A 20,730-nucleotide genomic window follows, 5' to 3' on the forward strand; every position below is an offset into this window, starting at 1 on the left:
GAGTCCTTTGCACAAATCAGCATCATAGAAGTTTTATACTTAATGAATCTCCCTCTATAACACAAGAAAAAAACAAACAAACTAGAACTACTATTCTTGGAAACATACAGAGTTTAAGTAGAAACCCAAGTTATCTTTCTAACAAACTATATATACATACTAAAACCAGAGATGGACACTCATATGCTTACAGTCAAAGATTTAAAAACATCTATTCATCAATATGAGCACTAACACTAAGAACTGCACAAAACAAATGACTAAGATTTCCAAAAGCACAATAACTACACTTACTTTACCCCACTGCAAGGTCTTAAGTCTACATCTCTTCTACTAATATTTAGAAATGCTTCAGAAAATGTGCCAATCCATTTTCAGTTTACCAAAATCTAGCAATACTGCTGGATAAATTGAGTTGTATGAGATTTCCAAAGGCTATTAATGAAGTGAGACACAGAAGAGGACTGACCAGCTGAACAGCAGACCAGGAGGTGAACTAATGCCAATGATGTCCCTGTTAAATCCAGGCAGACTGAAAGAGGTGATGCTAACTACTTACTGCTTCTGCCAGAGCAACGTGGCCACTGAGGATCCTTAATGACCACTTTCACATGTTCTTAATATGTTTGCAAATACAAGTTCTGAAAATTTGAGGCTTACTATTTATGGGGAAAAATACAACACAACAGACCGAATTTCCGAGGTATATTTCAAACTGCGTAGAACCATGACAGGAATGCTGAAAAGTAGGTAAAGGCCAGTGAAAAGACCCTCAAAACTGTATGTAAGAACTGAAGAATTCATGCAGGTTGTGTACAGTGAGAACATCATCATCTCAATTGCATTAAATAAGCCACTAAACTTGTAATAAAAATAAAGGTGAGAGTTTTTCTGGATTCAGTCTTGATTGTAAGCAACTGAGGCAATTTACAGATTATCAGGTAAACAGTAACATTTAGGCCTAAATTTAAATTCATGTAAGTATACTTGAAAGAATACTACAAACAGTAACTGTAATTTCCTTCTGAAGAAAAAAAACAATAATAATAAAAACATTATATATATATATACACATATAATATATATATAGATATATAGATATAGACATACATATACACACACGCGCACAGAGTTCTGTAGTAATTAGGAAAAATAACTCAAAGAGAAGCTTTGCCTGAAGCACAAACCAAACTATAATTCTGAAAAATGTGAAAAGGTATCATGAACTTGTTTGTTCACGCTGGTTTCATGACAATGGTCCTCAAAATGCACCAAGATAATTGCCTAATGTCTCTTTCACCAACAAGCTGAACATACTAGCATAAAATATCAGTTTGAAAGAAACAGAAAAACAGAAGATATATATTTAATATACCTGTTTCTTGAGCTGTTTCAGCGTTATTAACTCTGTTTCTAAATTCCTTACACGAAACTCAAGTTGTTGTTTTTCCTCTGTCTCTCTAGAATATTGATCCTTTTCCCTCTTTAGTTGCTTTCTTGTTTTTTCATATCGCATTTCAGCTCTATGTCTCTTTTCCTCTTCTTGTTTCACAAAAAATCTGGGATTTAAAAGAGAGTATTTGAGGAATTAAAGCACTGACAAAAAAGTAAATATGCCACATCATGAACCAGGAGAAACAACTTAAAACTGTAGAAATGTCACACCTTTTCAAATATAGAAGTTTTTCTGCAATTTTAAACTTTTAACATCACTCTAATTTCATTCCATTAGTGGTGGAAGACACGTTATACATGAGCTGCACAAGACTGACAAATAAGCCCTTAAGTGATGTACAAAATTCATCATGTATTTCCATGTCGACATAGGTAAACATGAACAGTAAACCACGAACTTTTACTAACAAAAATACACTGTTTTTAATAAGTTGATCATCACCTATATAGTACAGATTCATAATGACTGCAAGTAATACCGATAAAACATCACATCACTTATCTAAGACAAATCAAAAACTTTTAAGAAGCCTTCCCTAAGACTATAACAACTGCTTACCATGTGCGGATGAACCTTTTCATTTCTTTTAATAAATTAAAGGATAAGGATAGTGTTCAAAAAAAGATTTGAATATCAGCAACCACTAACAAGTAGTTCAAAACATTGGCTGTAACATCAGTATTGAAGCAGCTTATTCTAAAGGAGAAAGATTTACATGTAGTCTTTAGCTTCCCAAAAAGTACAGCTTTTATCATGTATAGCTAATACTGTTTTGAGATTTTACATAGAAGAAAAAATTAATTCCTTCTATTTACAGATGTTTGGGAATTCTGAAAAATGTTTAGAATCAAATCCAGGACAAATCAGGAACGGCTTTGTCTTACTTACAATCCCCTTCCACGTACTGGGAGACTGCAGGCACATCCTGAAGTTTATTTCCCTCAGCTTATTCTCACAGAGTTTCATGCTCTGTGATCAGCCTGGAAAGCCTCTACTGAACTCACACATGTTGACTACGATCTCTTGAAGGCCATAAAAAGAAATGCACACAAGTACTTGGAGGCCAAAAGTTGGACCCAGTGCTCCAGACACAGACCAACTAGATGCTAAGTAGGGATGGACTCCTCCCTTCAGCTTCTTGACTCTGCAACCCAGGATGCTGCTGGCCTTCTCAGCTGCAAGATCATTCTGACTCATGTTGCACTTAATCTCTGCCAAAGCCCCCAGAGGCTTCTCAGCGAATCAGCTCACCAGCCAGAGCATTTCACTGTGTACACAAGGGGTTCCTCCATCCCACGTGCAAGGGCTTTGAATTCGTTCTTGATTAATTTATTAGGCATAGGAGGTAAGATTCTAAAGACACGATTAGAGTCAGTGTTAAGGAAGAAATTCTCTGGGAAGCCTGGTCTGGTGGTTGGTGACCCTGCACATAGCAGGGGGGTTGAAACTAGATGATCATTGTGGTCCTTTTGAACCTGGGCCATTCTATGATTCTGTGATTAAGACCTCTATCACCTCCAGCAAAATTAATCTGAACCTCCACTGTGCATTTAGTTCTTTGAAAAATATACTTTTAAAACAGTTTGGGGAGCAGGGGACTACTCAGCATAGCTTTCAATACCGAGGAAAGTGCTTCAATTACAAGATTTAAAACAATCTAATTCTACGGATTATTTTATTAGCTTACCCTTTTACTGGCATTTCAAGTAATTTTGGTCTCTCCTCAGATGAAGAATTCTTTGTGTGTTTTTCTTCTATCATTTTTTCATTCTTCCTTAGAGCAAGCTTTTCTTTTACTGGTTGATGGGTAATATTGCCCACTGGTGTATTTGATTTATCAAGACTTTCCTGTTTCTCCACTGCTTGCATTTTGAAATGTTTCTGCTTCCTTTTTTCCTTCTCAACCTATGAAGAGAAAATTAAGCTTCATATATTTTTCTGATTCTAAAGGAGATCCAAGACCAAATAATCTAAGCTTGACTTTTAAAATAATGTAAAATAAAAAAGATTTTCCCCCAAAATTACTCTACAAAATGTACCAAGTCTACAAATATACTCTGAATTCACTCTTGATTTGAAGTATAACAATCAAACAAAAACAAAAAAGCAAAGCAGCCCTAAGGAAACAAACAATAGAAGCATTACTGATGGATAAGAAATCAGATGGACTACACAACAGTAGTTGTAGAAACACAAAGTATGAGTGGATGTATGATGTCATACTTCCTTAATGATGAGGAAAAAAGCAAACTGAACTCAAAAGCAGAAACAGCTTCACAGCAATCAGGAATTTTAGTGAGAGGCAATGAAGGCACACCATGCACAAACCACAGCAAATGAAGAGATAAATCAAGACCCTGTTCAGAAGCTATTTTCATTCCTTGATCGACAATCAAAACTGGTGTACTTGTATGAATTTCTTTTTATGGTAATGAGGTGATAACTACTTACACTGGAAATGACTGCCACCTATTGTCAAACTGAAACAATACACTTTGCTTTCTCAAAACCTTCTGATTACATTATGGGGAAAAGCACAGTTCTCCACTGCTTTCCTTATTTATGAGTAACGTTCTTCTCTTAAGACAAAAAAACCAATTTGCACAAAGCACCTTCTTTTAATGATCAATAGCTAACATGAACAGGACCACCGATACTGAGAAAGACTAAAGAATAAGGAAAAGCAGGTGAACTTCTACCTCTTTTTGTAGCTCTACCTTCTCTTTTTCCAAAGCCAGGAATACCATTTGCAGCATTCCTACCTTACTCTTAAATCTTTCCACATCTTGTTTTAGTTCTTCATCCAGATTCCTTTTCAGCATGCCACAAGGTTGCTGAGCATGCGGGAAAAGATTTTCGATTTCTGTTTCTCCTATTTCCTTGTTTTTGATAAGGCAGTCTCTGGGAACACTGTCACTAAGACAGATGTCCTTGCCAATTTTCTTCTCACTTATAAAGCCAAGTGTACTTTCACCATTTGTGGAAACAGGTCTTATATTAGGAAGATTATTAGAAATGTCATCCCAAATATTTGTTTTTAAACAATGTCTCAGGGAATACTCAGGACTTCCCTCTACATCTCTACTAATCCCATTCTCATTCTCTTCCATTTCCTCTGCTTTTGATAGATGTACTTTTGTATTATCTGTGTAATTAGTGCAGCCTTCTTCATCTGGTATTCTCCAGGTATTTTCCATGCTCGCATTTAAGTTATTGTGATCAGGAAGGACACAGAGACTCAGAATAACTATTTCAGGTTTGGGTTCTTTTAGGTCTACATTAAGTTTCACATCTCCAAATTCACCTTTACTTTCTAACTTATCACTTGATTCTGTCACACAAGACGAAACACAAAGACTCTTCAATTCTTCAATGAGGTCATCTTCTGACACTTCTGCCACAAGGGATGGAGCTTTCTCAGATTCATTAATTTCACCAAACAGCTGCTTCAGCTCTGCTGTAATGTTTGTAAAATTTCTTTTCAACTCCCTTTTCTCTTTTTCAATCCACATTTTTTGTATCTTTCTTCCCACGGCTTTAGACTTAACTGCTTGTCAGAACTGTGGGATTCCTCATTTTCTGCCAGGGCTTCCTGATGAGAAATTTCTGCTTTGTCAGTCTGCTTTTCATGTGCTGTATTTTCTATCAAGTTTCTAAAACATATTTATCCTTAAGTAAGCAGGTAAAGACAGAAAAATTACCAAGAAAAATGAAATTACCGTTAAGCCATATAATTTACATTGCAAACTCATCCCATCATACAACAACAACAAAACAAAGATACCTTATTTATTTTTTCCTCAAAACAGAAGGATCTAGTTTAGAAACATAAACCAATCAAACAGATCAAAACCAATCAGTAACAACAGAAAACACAACTGCCCAAATTTTCCCATACTCAACTTTCTACTGACTGTCCCTTTAAACCCCCTGCTGGTTAGCGTTCATAACAAGCGTGAGTGATCATAACAAGCTTTTTTACTAACCACAACAAGGGACTGGCTACATTACAATCACTTATGCTCCTCAGAGTCAGAATTATTAAATTCTATTCCAAGCTCCCAAGACAAATATTTACAAGGAATACCTGTTCATTCCTGCCCTCAGCCCAAAATCAAGAACTGAGACATCTATCCAAACGGTACCATGCCTCAAGCTCACTGACCAGCTCCTCTCTCCAGCCTTCTCACTATCTCTGACTTCACAGTCCCTGCAAAGTTGCCCTTGGTTTGTGTTCCCTTCTGAACAAGGTCTGCAGCCTTGGCATCCCAAGGAACCACAACTATTGTCCTTCTTACTCTGGTTATAGAGGCCCTTTTCTCCTTCCACATCGTAACTCCACAAAAATCTTTCACAATGGAGAGCATCTCAGTCACCACCTGCCTCAGCCACTTCATTTCCAAGCTCCATTCACTTTGCACATCTGCTACCACCTTCCAATACTTAAGTTCCGCTCTCTACCTGCTGAAATGAATCACATCCCTCTTCCACAGTGCCTTGGATGTATGATGATATTACTTCCTCCACTTCCCTTGAGGTATTACAGAAGACTCCAGACACTCAATGAAGATCCCTACCCAGTCCTGTATGCTCAATACAAACAGGACGCCTAGCCTATATTCCTCCATAATGACCTTCAAAAAATATTTTCGAACACTTACTAACTTGATCAGATAAGGAGATATTTTGCAGAGGCAGAGAAAGCACTGACAGATCATATTTCAGGTTTTTACTTAATCTTTCTAATACACAGAGGAAAATCTGGCGTGTTTTGTCAAAGAAATAATCACATGATATAAAATTTTGCTCCCAAATGAGTATGTATTTTGCATAGGAAAAAACAAAAAACCCACCACATGACTGCACTGTTTCTCAGAATTGCACGCAAGGAAAAACACAATATTTGGTTTCACATACCTGCCTCCCAAAGTTTTCAGTGGCATCCTTGACCATCTCTTTTTTAGCTGATGACGACACATGAACGGTAGATTCTGAGCGCTCACCTACAGTGAAAAAATTACACCTTTATAACGAACATGACTTATTACAAATTAATTATACCTAGAGTACATCCTGAATCATTGCATTTGTGAGAAAATAGCACAAACTAACACAGCCTCTCAAGCGTATGATTATTTACGATTTGAACATAATATTACAAAACAGTTTGAAGATGCCTCTGTGCAAACTAATCCCTCTCAGGGCATTTTCCCTTTCATTCCTAAGGGAAATTTGATGAAAATCAGTCAGAAATACACCTTTAAGAATCTCAAATGGTTTACATGTAGAACTATATTTATACATACATGACACACTGTATGCTAGACAGCAATCGGCTAGATTCCTCTAGCTACTTTCATTTCTCCTTGTTTTGTGCCACAAAGGGTCTCGTTTAACCCTTTTAGAGTTAGAAATACTTGTACCATAGGAATTATAACACTCTGCAGAAGAAATACAGCTTGCTGAAACCCAAACATAGGAGTTTGAGACAAACTTTCACATATATTTCTTAATACCTGATCTTTGAGCAAATACATGGATTATAGAAAAAAAACAGACACGAGGAAGGATGAACAGAAAATACATGAAATGATGACATAAAATGAGCTATGAAAAGACTGTTTTTCCTATCTAACTTTGCCACGTCCCACACCATCACTGCACTACATTTCACATGACTACATAAAACAGACAAAACAAGAACTCACAGAATCACAGAAACACAAAGGATGGAAAAGACCTCCAAGATCATGGGTAAATTAGGTTGCTAAGTCACTATCCACCATATTTAAAGAGTTGTGGCAGTCAGGTAAAACCCTTAGTGACAGGAGAAAGGGAAACATCACACTTGTTTTTAAAGAGTTTAAGAAAGGAGGTACTTTCCAAGGCCCAGACAACCTTCTATTATGGAGTGACTAGAGTGGAGGATAAAGAAATAGCAACTGATGTTAGCTACCTAGAGAGCTCATCTCTCTAAATTGGAGAAATATCATGGATGGATTCTTTAGTAGACAGGGAAGTGCTGCCAACTGGTGTATCTGATATGTTAGTGAAAAGAGATCGCATTCAGACAGATAATAAATCTAAATAAATACTAAAAACAAATCATCAAGACTTGATTTTCGAACACTAGGTGGTCAAGTAACATGGAAATACATTAGAAAGACTACCACAGTCACCTCTTCACCCCTCCCACACTGATTTCAAGCTTAGCAGAATCATATGAAGCAGACATTAAAGACAATTGGTAAGTTGATTTATGGATTCCAGAAGCTTTTAGGCTATGTCATTGAATCCATATTATAAGCCACATTGCCAAAGCACTCTCAAAAAGATAAAAGCTTTATTCCAATAGCAAAACTTTCCAGCACACTTATGATCAATCAGGATGGTCATAAAGCAAATGCCATGAGCTGCAGGTGGAAACCCGCAGAAACATAACAAGAATTTGCCCACATATTTTAGTTTTTAAAGAAAAACAGGAAACTAAAAAAAATTAAATAAACAAACAAAAAGATCAACCAAATGATATTTTTCTTCTGCTGATTATCCAGAAATATCCAAATCCTCAGACAGATAAATCTTAAACCAGATACCACTCTCACCACTTTAAGCAACCACTTAAAGCAAAGAAAAACACCCGAACAAATACATATCCAAAAAGTATACATAATGAACGCAAGAACCGCCTGGACTAATCAAGCAGGCCAGCAAGTTCAGTGTTCACTGCTGTTAATTAACATCAGCCAAGCACTTCATTGCTACAGCACATACTCACTGAACAACAGGACTAACAAGGAAAACAAAAGAAAAAGTTCACTTGTCTATAAACACAGACAAATCCAATCTATCAGATAGTTACCCTTGTTGTGCTCCCCTGAAACACTCTGCAAGCGTACTCCATGTTCAACTGCAGGTGGGAGAAACACAGGAGGAGATGCTTTCCTCGGACCTTCAGAACACGGCTGTACAATACAGTACATACGCGTAAGAATTTGTACAAAACAATTTTTTTAAAATAAAATCTAAGAAAGGCTTTTGCATTTTAAATAAAAGGGCAAAAAAATCCTCACAATTCATCTAAACTATTCCATAATGTTGATTAAGGCTGGCAAATCACAGAGCCACACAAGAAATTAACACAGGAAATACCAAGATGTTGATTGTGAACAAGAAGCTGCAGCTCTGTGTTGATTGAACATTGGCATCAAATTTGCACCTGGCATTCAAATATCAGCCTACATTGCTGGGGCACATGTCCCACAATGTTGAGTGAGTGCATCACTACGTTGCAAAAGCAAGATTTGATTTGCTTAAAGGCCAAAAAGGCAAAGCTGATAGCGATTAAGCTATCTAGAAAGTCTTGTATTTTTAAGAAAGGAGTGGGGAATTAGTTTTTTTCCCAACAACAAAGGCTAGAGGGGAAGTAGCTACAGACCCTGCTCACTCTCATCTTGAGAATTATCAGACAGAAAGGATAAACAAAGCCAGCACACTTGGTGTCTGCTGAACATGATTTTCAAAATCGGATTAAGTCTATCTAGAGAAGACAGAGGTTCTATACAGAAAAATCTAAATGTCTGGGTTGCTCAGTGTATTGGCATCCATTAAACTCTGACTGGATCAGCAGAATAGATCTGAATAGTAGGAAAAAAAAAATCCTCACAAAAATATGCCTGAGAAGTTCATAAGTTTAAAAGCAGCAATAAACTGCTGTATTAAAACTGTGCTAGAAAATCAACTCCAAAGCCTGCAGCCAGGAGGCCAACGTAAGTAGTCTGACATAACTTTGTCCCAGTACTATCTCAACAGAGAACCTACGCTACAGGTAGGTACGCTACAATGACCCTCAGATACAGGACATCGAGCAGCAGCAACATGGGGTAAATAAGCCTCACCAGGGGCGGGGCTCAACTCAAAGGCAAGCTCTCATGTAGTTCTCATCTGGCTCTCCCACAGACCGGGGAGATGCACATATCACAGAAAGTACCTCAGAATCCCAGGGAGAATCAGACTCTTCCTTTTTCTCTGTTCCTACTGCTGGCAGAGCACCTACAAAAAAATGGACAAAGAGAGACACTGAGAATTTACTGCACTCCACTTTTATACCCCATCAGTCAAACAAAGGATCTGAAAGATGAGTAACAGTACTACAGCAAAGGACAAACCAAGAAATGAGTTACACTCAACGGTAGCTTTACACCCAGTCACATCACAGTATTCTGTTTTCTCCTCTTCATTTCTTTTCCAGCAAAAGATGCATAAGAATGGTGGCTGACATGACAATGTCCCTCGTGTTGGGACAACGTTAAGGAAGAAACTCCAGCATGCTTCAGTCTCAGCATATGGACACCCTGAGTCATCTTCCCTCTTGCCTACACCTCCATCATCTGGCACTTACTATCACATTCCACTCTACAGGACATATCACAAAAGCACGATACAAAACAACCTCACACTAAGAGGAAGCTGCCAACACACACGGCTCCTTGCTTAGTGCTATCAAGGGATACCTCACCTGACCATGATTCGTAATCCTGCAACTTCTGACCAGGTACATACATAAGGACTGACATTTAGGAATGAAACAGAAGCTCACAGCTCCAATACAGTCCAGAACACTGCAAGCATTTTAAATCTTATCACTTCAAAGTCTAGTATCTTCTGACCACCAAACTCCCATCTAGAGCAGACCACAGTCAGTTCTCTCTTCTAAGCTACTCCATTATGTAAAACAAACTCAGCATTGACTCACACAGAAACGCAAGGAAAATTTACAGGAATGAGCCAGACAGGAGCAATGGCGTCCACTCTGGAAAACCGTAACTGCTGATTACAGCCTGAGTGCTGACTATTCATGCTTTTCCAAAATAAACTCTTTGCACATAAAATGCACTAAGAGAAAAGTGAATGCACCGTGAGTGCTGCTTCCACACCTTCTGAGCAGCAACTGACCAATAGCTACACGAGCTCTGAAAACATCTACAGCAACAAGATATCCTCTGGAGACGGACATACTATCTTCTGCTCTGAGACCCTGGGGTGAGTACCTAAGCACCCACCTCTCTCTGAGGTCATGCTCTCAAGCATACAAACGAGTAGCACAGGAGAGATCTCCTACATTTTACAACTGAACAAGGTGAGGCACTGGAAGAGTCTTCTCTGACTTTGAATCAGGTCAGCTCTTGGCTGAAGCCCTGAAAAACCACAGCTTTTCAATCTGATAGTACCCATTAGAAAGGGAATCAATAGTGTCACACACAAGGCACACTAGACTACCTACTTGTTTTGTGCAGATCAAGGAGAACACAGCAACAAAATTAATAAAGAAACTTGCATCATACATAATCATTAGGAACCCAGCACCACCATTTGTGACCTTTAGGAAAGAACGAAAAGCAACAAAAGCTGCAGACCTTCTCTACCACAGCAGGCTAGGGTTCACAGCTAAATCTTAAACCAGATACCACTCCCACCACTTTAAGCAACCACTTAAAGCAAAGAAAAACACCCAAACAAACACATATCCAAAAAGTATACATAATGAACGCAAGAACCGCCTGGACTAATCAAGCAGGCCAGCAAGTTCAGTGTTCACTGCTGTTAATTAACATCAGCCAAGCACTTCATTGCTACAGCACATACTCACTGAACAACAGGACTAACAAGGAAAACAAAAGAAAAAGTTCACTTGTCTATAAACACAGACAAATCCAATCTATCAGATAGTTACCCTTGTTGTGCTCCCCTGAAACACTCTGCAAGCGTACTCCATGTTCAACTGCAGGTGGGAGAAACACAGGAGGAGATGCTTTCCTTGAACCTTCAGAACACGGCTGTACAATACAGTACATACGCGTAAGAATTTGTACAAAACAATTTTTTTTAAATAAAATCTAAGAAAGGCTTTTGCATTTTAAATAAAAGGGCAAAAAAATCCTCACAATTCATCTAAACTATTCCATAATGTTGATTAAGGCTGGCAAATCACAGAGCCACACAAGAAATTAACACAGGAAATCAAGATGTTGATTGTGAACAAGAAGCTGCAGCTCTGTGTTGATTGAACACTGGCATCAAATTTGCACCTGGCATTCAAATATCAGCCTACATTGCTGGGGCACATGTCCCACAATGTTGAGTGAGTGCATCACTACGTTGCAAAAGCAAGATTTGATTTGCTTAAAGGCCAAAAAGGCAAAGCTGATAGCGATTAAGCTATCTAGAAAGTCTTGTATTTTTAAGAAAGGAGTGGGGAATTAGTTTTTTTCCCAACAACAAAGGCTAGAGGGGAAGTAGCTACAGACCCTGCTCACTCTCATCTTGAGAATTATCAGACAGAAAGGATAAACACAGCCAGCACACTTGGTGTCTGCTGAACATGATTTTCAAAATCGGATTAAGTCTATCTAGAGAAGACAGAGGTTCTATACAGAAAAATCTAAATGTCTGGGTTGCTCAGTGTATTGGCATCCGTTAAACTCTGACTGGATCAGCAGAATAGATCTGAATAGTAGGAAAAAAAAAAATCCTCACAAAAATATGCCTGAGAAGTTCATAAGTTTAAAAGCAGCAATAAACTGCTGTATTAAAACTGTGCTAGAAAATCAACTCCAAAGCCTGCAGCCAGGAGGCCAACGTAAGTAGTCTGACATAACTTTGTCCCAGTACTATCTCAACAGAGAACCTACGCTACAGGTATTTCAATGACCCTCAGATACAGGACATCGAGCAGCAGCAACATGGGGTAAATAAGCCTCACCAGGGGCGGGGCTCAACGCAAAGGCAAGCTCTCACGTAGTTCTCATCTGGCTCTCCCACAGACCGGGGAGATGCACATATCACAGAAAGTACCTCAGAATCCCAGGGAGAATCAGACTCTTCCTTTTTCTCTGTTCCTACTGCTGGCAGAGCACCTACAAAAAAATGGACAAAGAGAGACACTGAGAATTTACTGCACTCCACTTTTATACCCCATCAGTCAAACAAAGGATCTGAAAGATGAGTAACAGTACTACAGCAAAGGACAAACCAAGAAATGAGTTACACTCAACGGTAGCTTTACACCCAGTCACATCACAGTATTCTGTTTTCTCCTCTTCATTTCTTTTCCAGCAAAAGATGCATAAGAATGGTGGCTGACATGACAATGTCCCTCGTGTTGGGACAACGTTAAGGAAGAAACTCCAGCATGCTTCAGTCTCAGCATATGGACACCCTGAGTCATCTTCCCTCTTGCCTACACCTCCATCATCTGGCACTTACTATCACATTCCACTCTACAGGACATACCACAAAAGCACGATACAAAACAACCTCACACTAAGAGGAAGCTGCCAACACACACGGCTCCTTGCTTAGTGCTATCAAGGGATACCTCACCTGACCATGATTCATAATCCTGCAACTTCTGACCAGGTACATACATAAGGACTGACATTTAGGAATGAAACAGAAGCTCACAGCTCCAATACAGTCCAGAACACTGCAAGCATTTTAAATCTTATCACTTCAAAGTCTAGTATCTTCTGACCACCAAACTCCCATCTAGAGCAGACCACAGTCAGTTCTCTCTTCTAAGCTACTCCATTATGTAAAACAAACTCAGCATTGACTCACACAGAAACGCAAGGAAAATTTACAGGAATGAGCCAGACAGGAGCAATGGCGTCCACTCTGGAAAACCGTAACTGCTGATTCCAGCCTGAGTGCTGACTATTCACGCTTTTCCAAAATAAACTCTTTGCACATAAAATGCACTAAGAGAAAAGTGAATGCACCGTGAGTGCTGCTTCCACACCTTCTGAGCAGCAACTGACCAATAGCTACACGAGCTCTGAAAACATCTACAGCAACAAGATATCCTCTGGAGACGGACATACTATCTTCTGCTCTGAGACCCTGGGGTGAGTACCTAAGCACCCACCTCTCTCTGAGGTCATGCTCTCAAGCATACAAACGAGTAGCACAGGAGAGATCTCCTACATTTTACAACTGAACAAGGTGAGGCACTGGAAGAGTCTTCTCTGACTTTGAATCAGGTCAGCTCTTGGCTGAAGCCCTGAAAAACCACAGCTTTTCAATCTGATAGTACCCATTAGAAAGGGAATCAATAGTGTCACACACAAGGCACACTAGACTACCTACTTGTTTTGTGCAGATCAAGGAGAACACAGCAACAAAATTAATAAAGAAACTTGCATCATACATAATCATTAGGAACCCAGCACCACCATTTGTGACCTTTAGGAAAGAACGAAAAGCAACAAAAGCTGCAGACCTTCTCCACCACAGCAGGCTAGGGTTAACAGCTAAATCTTAAACCAGATACACCTCCCACCACTTTAAGCAACCACCTAAAGCAAAGAAAAACACCCGAACAAACACATATCCAAAAAGTATACATAATGAACGCAAGAACCGCCTGGACTAATCAAGCAGGCCAGCAAGTTCAGTGTTCACTGCTGTTAATTAACTTCAGCCAAGCACTTCATTGCTACAGCACATACTCACTGAACAACAGGACTAACAAGGAAAACAAAAGAAAAAGTTCACTTGTCTATAAACACAGACAAATCCAATCTATGAGATAGTTACCCTTGTTGTGCTCCCCTGAAACACTCTGCAAGCGTACTCCATGTTCAACTGCAGGTGGGAGAAACACAGGAGGAGATGCTTTCCTCAAACCTTCAGAACACGGCTGTATAATACAGTACATACGCGTAAGAATTTGTACAAAACAATTTTTTTAAAATAAAATCTAAGAAAGGCTTTTGCATTTTAAATAAAAGGGCAAAAAAATCCTCACAATTCATCTAAACTATTCCATAATGTTGATTAAGGCTGGCAAATCACAGAGCCACACAAGAAATTAACACAGGAAATCAAGATGTTGATTGTGAACAAGAAGCTGCAGCTCTGTGTTGATTGAACATTGGCATCAAATTTGCACCTGGCATTCAAATATCAGCCTACATTGCTGGGGCACATGTCCCACAATGTTGAGTGAGTGCATCACTACGTTGCAAAAGCAAGATTTGATTTGCTTAAAGGCCAAAAAGGCAAAGCTGATAGCGATTAAGCTATCTAGAAAGTCTTGTATTTTTAAGAAAGGAGTGGGGAATTAGTTTTTTTCCCAACAACAAAGGCTAGAGGGGAAGTAGTTATTCTGTTTCACTACTGTGCTAGAGAATCAACTCAAAAGCCTGCAACCAAAGGGCCGATACAAGAAGCTTAACCTAACTTTGTCCCAGTAGTATCTCCACACAGAACCTACACTACAAGTATTTCGTTGACCCTCAGATACAGGACATAGAGCAGCAGCAATATGGGGTAAATAAGCCTCACCAGGGGCAGGGCTCAACTCAAAGGCAAGCTCTCACGTAGTTCTCATCTGGCTCTCCCACAGACTGGGGAGATGCACATTTCACATAAAGTACCTCAGAATCCCAGGGAGAATCAGACTCTTCCTTTTTCTCTGCTCCTACTGTGGGTTGGGCTTCTACAAAAAAAAAGGAGAAATATAGACACTGAGAAATATACTGCACTACACTTTTATACCCCATCAGTCAAATAAAGGATCTGAAAGACGAGCAGTAATTCTACAGCAAAGAACAAACCAAACAGTGAGTCCCACTCAAGGGTAACTTTACATCCAGTCACATCACAGTATTTTCTTCACTCCTCTTCATCTGTTTTCCAGCAGAAGATGCCCAAGCAGGACAGCTGACATGGCTACGTTCACCATGTTTGGACAATGTTCTGTGCAGCATCTGACCAATAGCTACACATGCTCCGAAGAAGTCTACTGCAACAAGCAGTGCTCTGGAGTCAGACAATGGAAATAGTATCTTCTGCTTTCACACCCTGGGGTCTATGCCAAATTACCCAACTCTCTCTGAGCTGGTCATGCTCTCAAGCCCACAAAGGTTTAGCAAAGGAGAGATCTCCTACATTCTACAACTGAACAAGTCGAGGTACTGGAAGAGTCTTCTCTGAGTTTGACTCAGGTCTGCTTTTGGCTGAAGCCGTGAAAAACCACAGCTTTTCAATCTGACAGTACCCATTCGAAAGGGAATCAATCAGCAGTGCCACACACAACACACACTAGACTACCTACTTGTTTTGTTCAGATATAGGAGAATACAGCAACAAAATTAATAAAGAAACTTGCATCATACGTAATCATTAGGAATCCAGCACCACCATTTGTGACCGTTAGGTAAGAACGAAAAAAAACAAAAGCTGCAGACCTTCTCTACCACAGCAGGCTAGGGTTCACAGGTAACAGGAAAGTTTATCATCTTTGAGGATAATCATCATTTTACTTTATTTACTGAACATTAATACTTATAGAGGAGCAATCAGGATCATATTTAAACTCACTTCTCGCATAAGCTGTGTCTTCTGAAACTTTACGGACTTGATGTTTATTACTAGAAACAGAATGTTTCACATCCCCCAAAACTGTCGTTTGCAGCTTCCTTCTAGTATCTTCCTTCTCCTGTTCTTCTTTCCATTTAGGTGACTCCTTCTAAAACAGATTGACCAAAACAGCTGAAAAGCACAGAAATCAATATCTACTTCACCACCCATTAACAACTTGGAAAACGGTTTTCTTGGGTAAGACTTAAATGAAGCAAAGTGCAACATGGTTTCTAAAGGCCTACAATTTTTAGTGGGAATCTGCACAATTAAACTGCAGTGCCTCATGTTGTAAACCTCATCTCTGGCTATGCAAAACCTCTGAGAAGCACTTCCTTGTGTCAATCTAAATGCAGTTTCATTGATATTATTCAGAAAGTCTTCTTTCTGCCTACATATCTCACAATTTCACTAGTTTCCTGCCCTCAATTTCATTCAAAACTTCCTTTTGTTTCTTCATTTCCAGTCATTACCTCATGAATTCTACTAAATGGCTACAACTTCTAATGGATATTATCCATTCCCTCAGTTTTACATAACAGAAAGTGCACAGATTCCAGAAAGAATGAAGTTTCCTGTCTTTCTCCTTCCAAAACTCTCCAATCTCATAATAAAAATATTGAAAATAATGTCTGACTTTGGCTATGAACAAGATGTTTTCAGTATCAAAATACAATGATTGAATACAGATACGTGATTGAGTATTAACAGGAAAATAGTTTACTGTCGCTTACCTGTATTACCCTTAACAAACTCTTCCAATTGAATCATCCCTGTACACTTACTTTTGTGCTTGAGGGAAATGCTGCCCATAGATTTTCCTCATATCTATTTAGGCCCAGGTTTTCACTTTCTTGTTTTAGTGTTTCATGGAATTTATTATGTACCTCTTTGCACTGCCCTTCTTCCTCTTCCACCAATTCATCTTCCTCAAGGTTGCCTGAATCTGAGACATCTTGTTTCAACAACTCTCCACATTCTCCTCTGCTCAGATTTGCACCTGTTGGTTTTTTTTGTTTGAGGCTTTTCTTCTGTGACTTAGGAATTTCAATTCTAGAACTATCACCACCACCTTAAAGCATGAGAAAGGGAAAGAGGAATATGAATCAAATGGGTTATATAAATAGCAGCAGGCATTTTACCCCTTAAAAACACAGGAAAGTAGTCATCTGGGACTGTATGGAAAAGAAGCCAGGTAAGGGCAGGATGGGAGAAGGACACATCAGACACAAAGGCTTAGGAGGGGACTCAGTATGGTCATTTCCATTATCTTACTTATTTTATTCTGACATGACCATCTGTTCTGTTCTTATAACACTACTTTCCTCAATTACTACAGCCAAGTGAAAACAACAACAACAAAAACCGAAATGAAATTACTTAGTAAGTTTACTTTTGTATGTCATTGTATTATGAAGTACTTTCCAAATAACTTACCAGTATTTCTGAACTTTTGGGGAACATTCACTAACGATGTCAAGTTTGGCTTCCGTGGCTTCTGCAAATAAAAACACATTTTAAAAGAATTATTTGATCTGTTTTTGTTTGCTTTTTTGTTTTAAAGCAAATCCTTTACTTACATCAAATCTTGAACAGTAAATACAACCAGGCTGTCCCCTTTTGAAAGGACTCAGATACTTGCTAGATCCTTCAACTTTAATTACACAAACATTCCTCTCCTCTTGTGTACAAGTCAGTGACTATTCAAAACTATCTGTAAATGCGTAACAATTCTAAAAAGGTATTTTAATCCATTGGTAAAATACAACTACACTCGCGATTACTTACTTGTAAGTATGCACAACTCAAGTATCAATTAAAGTTCCTGAAGCTTGAAGAATAAATTAGTTAATATAACTCCACTTAGTGAAATATCTGTAAATTTCAAAATAATGCTAGAAATTTGAATCACTTCCCCTAAAATCAATGTAAGAAAATAGAAAAAATTTTAAAGTACACATGCTTACATCTCCAGCATTACAGAGTGTGCTGAACTAACAAACTAAAGTTCCTAATCACTGCAGAATCCCAGTGCAACAGACTAAATACTCCAGACGCCATTGAAAAAACTGGTAATCATACCAGGTGATGAACAATTTCACTAGATTTTGATAAATAAATGTTCTTTTTCATTATCGTGTTCTTTTTCATTAATCATCCTATCATGTAAATTAGGGGAAACAATTGTGAAGTTTGAAAGAGAACAGAACAGGTTATTTATTAACTTATCAATTCCTAGGGTTGGCAAATCTCACTCAATGAACAACTAATACAATGTGGTAGTTTATCTTAATATCTACTCTTTTGCCTCAAACCACAAATCTACTGCATGTTCTGCCAAAGCAACAATTTTTAGGAAAAACTTACAGCAGAAGAAAGGTTGGCAGATGAGAGACTCTTCTTAAGGAGGAAAAAAAAAAAAAACAAAAAAAAAAAAAAAGAATTGGCTGGAAAAAGAGTTTCCTTCTATCTCATAGGAAATTGCCTTCAAATCACTTATTTTACACAACTATTTTCCCATAAAGGCACCATACCTTGGCTGTAAAATCCAGTTCTTCTTCCTCAGAATTATTCCAGGTGCCATTACTGCCCTCTTTTTCAGAACTTCAAAAACAACGAAAAGTAAGTACTGGTCCTCTCAAATAATTCCTCAAATAAGCATTTGGTATTTTTATAAGACTCACCTTGTTGAGTATCCTTCGAAAAAGTCATCCATTGCTGTTCAAATATAAATCGACATGTTGAGATTAGATTTTGCATACTAAAAATTAACCAATACAGACATTTAACATGAAAACAGCTCATAAGAGTACAGAAGCTGAAGTGGCCAATTCAATAAGAACAGCATGAAGGAAAGTATTTACAAAACAAATGCTTTTTCAAATTATACTGAAAAACAAATCAGACATATCTACAATATCTACCATTTTTTGCTGCCGTACCTTGCTATGGATTATAAATAAAGTATATTTATAAATACAAAGAAAATCAAAAAGCATACTCAGGAGCTATAGGTTATCCCTAGCTAGAAGAATCACCAGCATTTCTCTACAGTGAATCAAAAAATTATATACTTGAGACAAAAGGAGCATTAGCAGGGCATGCTATACTACACCCCCAAGTTTTTATCAGTTCAGTGAAGGTAGTAACTCACACCTAAGACTATAGGATAGGTCAGGTCAAAAGGGATCTCTGGAAGTCTCTCAACCAACTACTTAAAGCCAGCTCAGCTTTGAGGTCAGGAAAAGTTGGTCAGGGTTTTATTCAGTCTAGTCTTGAACACCTCCAAGAGAAGGTTCACAACTTCTCTATTTTGCCATCCTTATCATGGCAACACTTTTCATCTCCAGCTAGAAACCATCTTGCTTCCATTTATACCTCTTGCCATCTTCGCTTCCTGTCAAGTATCACAGGGAAGCATCTGGCTTTGTCTTCTCATCTGCATTGGACGCTGCAGTTAGGGCCCTTCAAAGCTGCCTCTTCTTCAGGCTGAGTAAGTCCACTTTCTCAGCCCTCTCTCACAGGGCAAATACTCCTTCACAAATATGATGGCTCCCTAGAGAATTAGCTTGCTATTGATCCATCGACCTCTCACGTAGAAGGAACTCAAAATTACAGCCAAGGCACAGTCAAGTGAGTGCTAAACAGGGGCTGACAATCGCTTCTCTCAGTCTCCTGGCTTTGCTACTCTTAGCACAGTGCAAGCTGCAGCCCTTAGCTGCCAGAGCACCCTGCTGCCTCATGCTCAGCTTGCCTTCTGACAGGTCTGTGTCCTTTCTCAGCAGAGCTGCTCCCCTGCCGTGCAGTCCCATCGTGTTTTGTAGGAAGGGGCTTTTTCACCCCAAATGGGTCTTGGTATTTGCCCCCGATGGATTTCTTAAGATGCCTGCCAGTCTATTGCCCTGGCTCATTGAAGTCCCTCTGAATGCCAGCTCTGTGCTGAAGCATATCCAACAATCGCTCTTACTTCAGATCATTAGCAACCCTGATGAGAGCGCCCTGCAGTAAATCCTTCAGGTCACCGTTCTAATGAAAACTGCAGTCTAGGAACACAATTTTTGAAGCGCTAACACCTCTTAACAACTAAAACATAATAGAAGGACTTTCTGATTCCCAGCACAGAAGGGAAAACAGACATATCTGATCTCCACATAGAAATCATAATTCCTGAAGTTTCTGAACTGTTAAATATTATAACAAAAAGAAGGGTTACTACTAACAACCTACAAATGAGTGTACAAATTTTGCCTTTCCTAAACACAGTATGCGAGAATATTCCCTGATCTGAACACAGCTTTCTGAGATGCAGTACAGTATAAATGTTCAAAGAAATCTCATGGAGAAAAAAGCTAGAGGCTGAAACTTCCCATCTGAGGGCATCTTAAATGGTTCAAATGCTAACAATCTGATTTTTGATGTTTTCCACTACAGAAAACACAGAATATTCTTAAATGCTAATGGAATCCTGCTGTATGTAAAGCTAAATAACTAACTCAGTACTATGACTCTATCTGCTAACTTTCCACGCAGAACAGAAAATTGCTGCTGTGTGGAACAGTTAAACTCTGGACGAACGACTTCAGTTACATCTTCAATGAGTACCACTAGAAGTAAGGAAAACAGCTCATTAAATTACCTACACTTTTGCTTTCAACATATAAATACTGCCAATGATCCTGCTATCCTTTAGAAGGCGAGACAGGAATTTGATGAGATAGCTTTCAGCTAGACCAAAACCACAGCCATGATGCACTGACACAGAAATGAGATCTAGTCTCCAGGGACCCGTTTCCACTTTAACTGAAGCCTATATCACCATTTCTGAGCAAGAGGAGAACAGATTACAAAAC

General features: G+C 38.8%; 1 protein-coding gene across 1 annotated transcript in view; it reads right to left on the reverse strand.

Moving 5' to 3' along the window:
• Window positions 1-20,730, reverse strand: part of LOC146756686 (uncharacterized) — a 41,754-nt gene that overhangs the window by 14,195 nt on the left and 6,829 nt on the right. Inside the window, exons 8-21 of the mRNA XM_085524247.1 lie at window positions 18,565-18,598; window positions 18,415-18,484; window positions 17,318-17,378; window positions 16,768-16,952; window positions 15,842-15,989; window positions 14,896-14,957; window positions 14,058-14,156; window positions 7,131-7,134; window positions 6,374-6,459; window positions 6,015-6,090; window positions 4,124-5,003; window positions 3,708-3,711; window positions 3,144-3,361; window positions 1,376-1,559 (exon numbers count right to left, since the gene is read on the reverse strand). Coding sequence (XP_085380373.1) covers window positions 1,376-1,559; window positions 3,144-3,361; window positions 3,708-3,711; window positions 4,124-5,003; window positions 6,015-6,090; window positions 6,374-6,459; window positions 7,131-7,134; window positions 14,058-14,156; window positions 14,896-14,957; window positions 15,842-15,989; window positions 16,768-16,952; window positions 17,318-17,378; window positions 18,415-18,484; window positions 18,565-18,598 — 2,111 coding nt within the window. The remainder of the gene's footprint in view (window positions 1-1,375; window positions 1,560-3,143; window positions 3,362-3,707; window positions 3,712-4,123; window positions 5,004-6,014; window positions 6,091-6,373; window positions 6,460-7,130; window positions 7,135-14,057; window positions 14,157-14,895; window positions 14,958-15,841; window positions 15,990-16,767; window positions 16,953-17,317; window positions 17,379-18,414; window positions 18,485-18,564; window positions 18,599-20,730) is intronic.

Source organism: Coturnix japonica, chromosome 26 (genome assembly GCF_054131305.1).
Source record: "Coturnix japonica strain WE chromosome 26, WE-NBRP24, whole genome shotgun sequence".
Taxonomy (NCBI): Eukaryota; Metazoa; Chordata; class Aves; order Galliformes; family Phasianidae; genus Coturnix; species Coturnix japonica.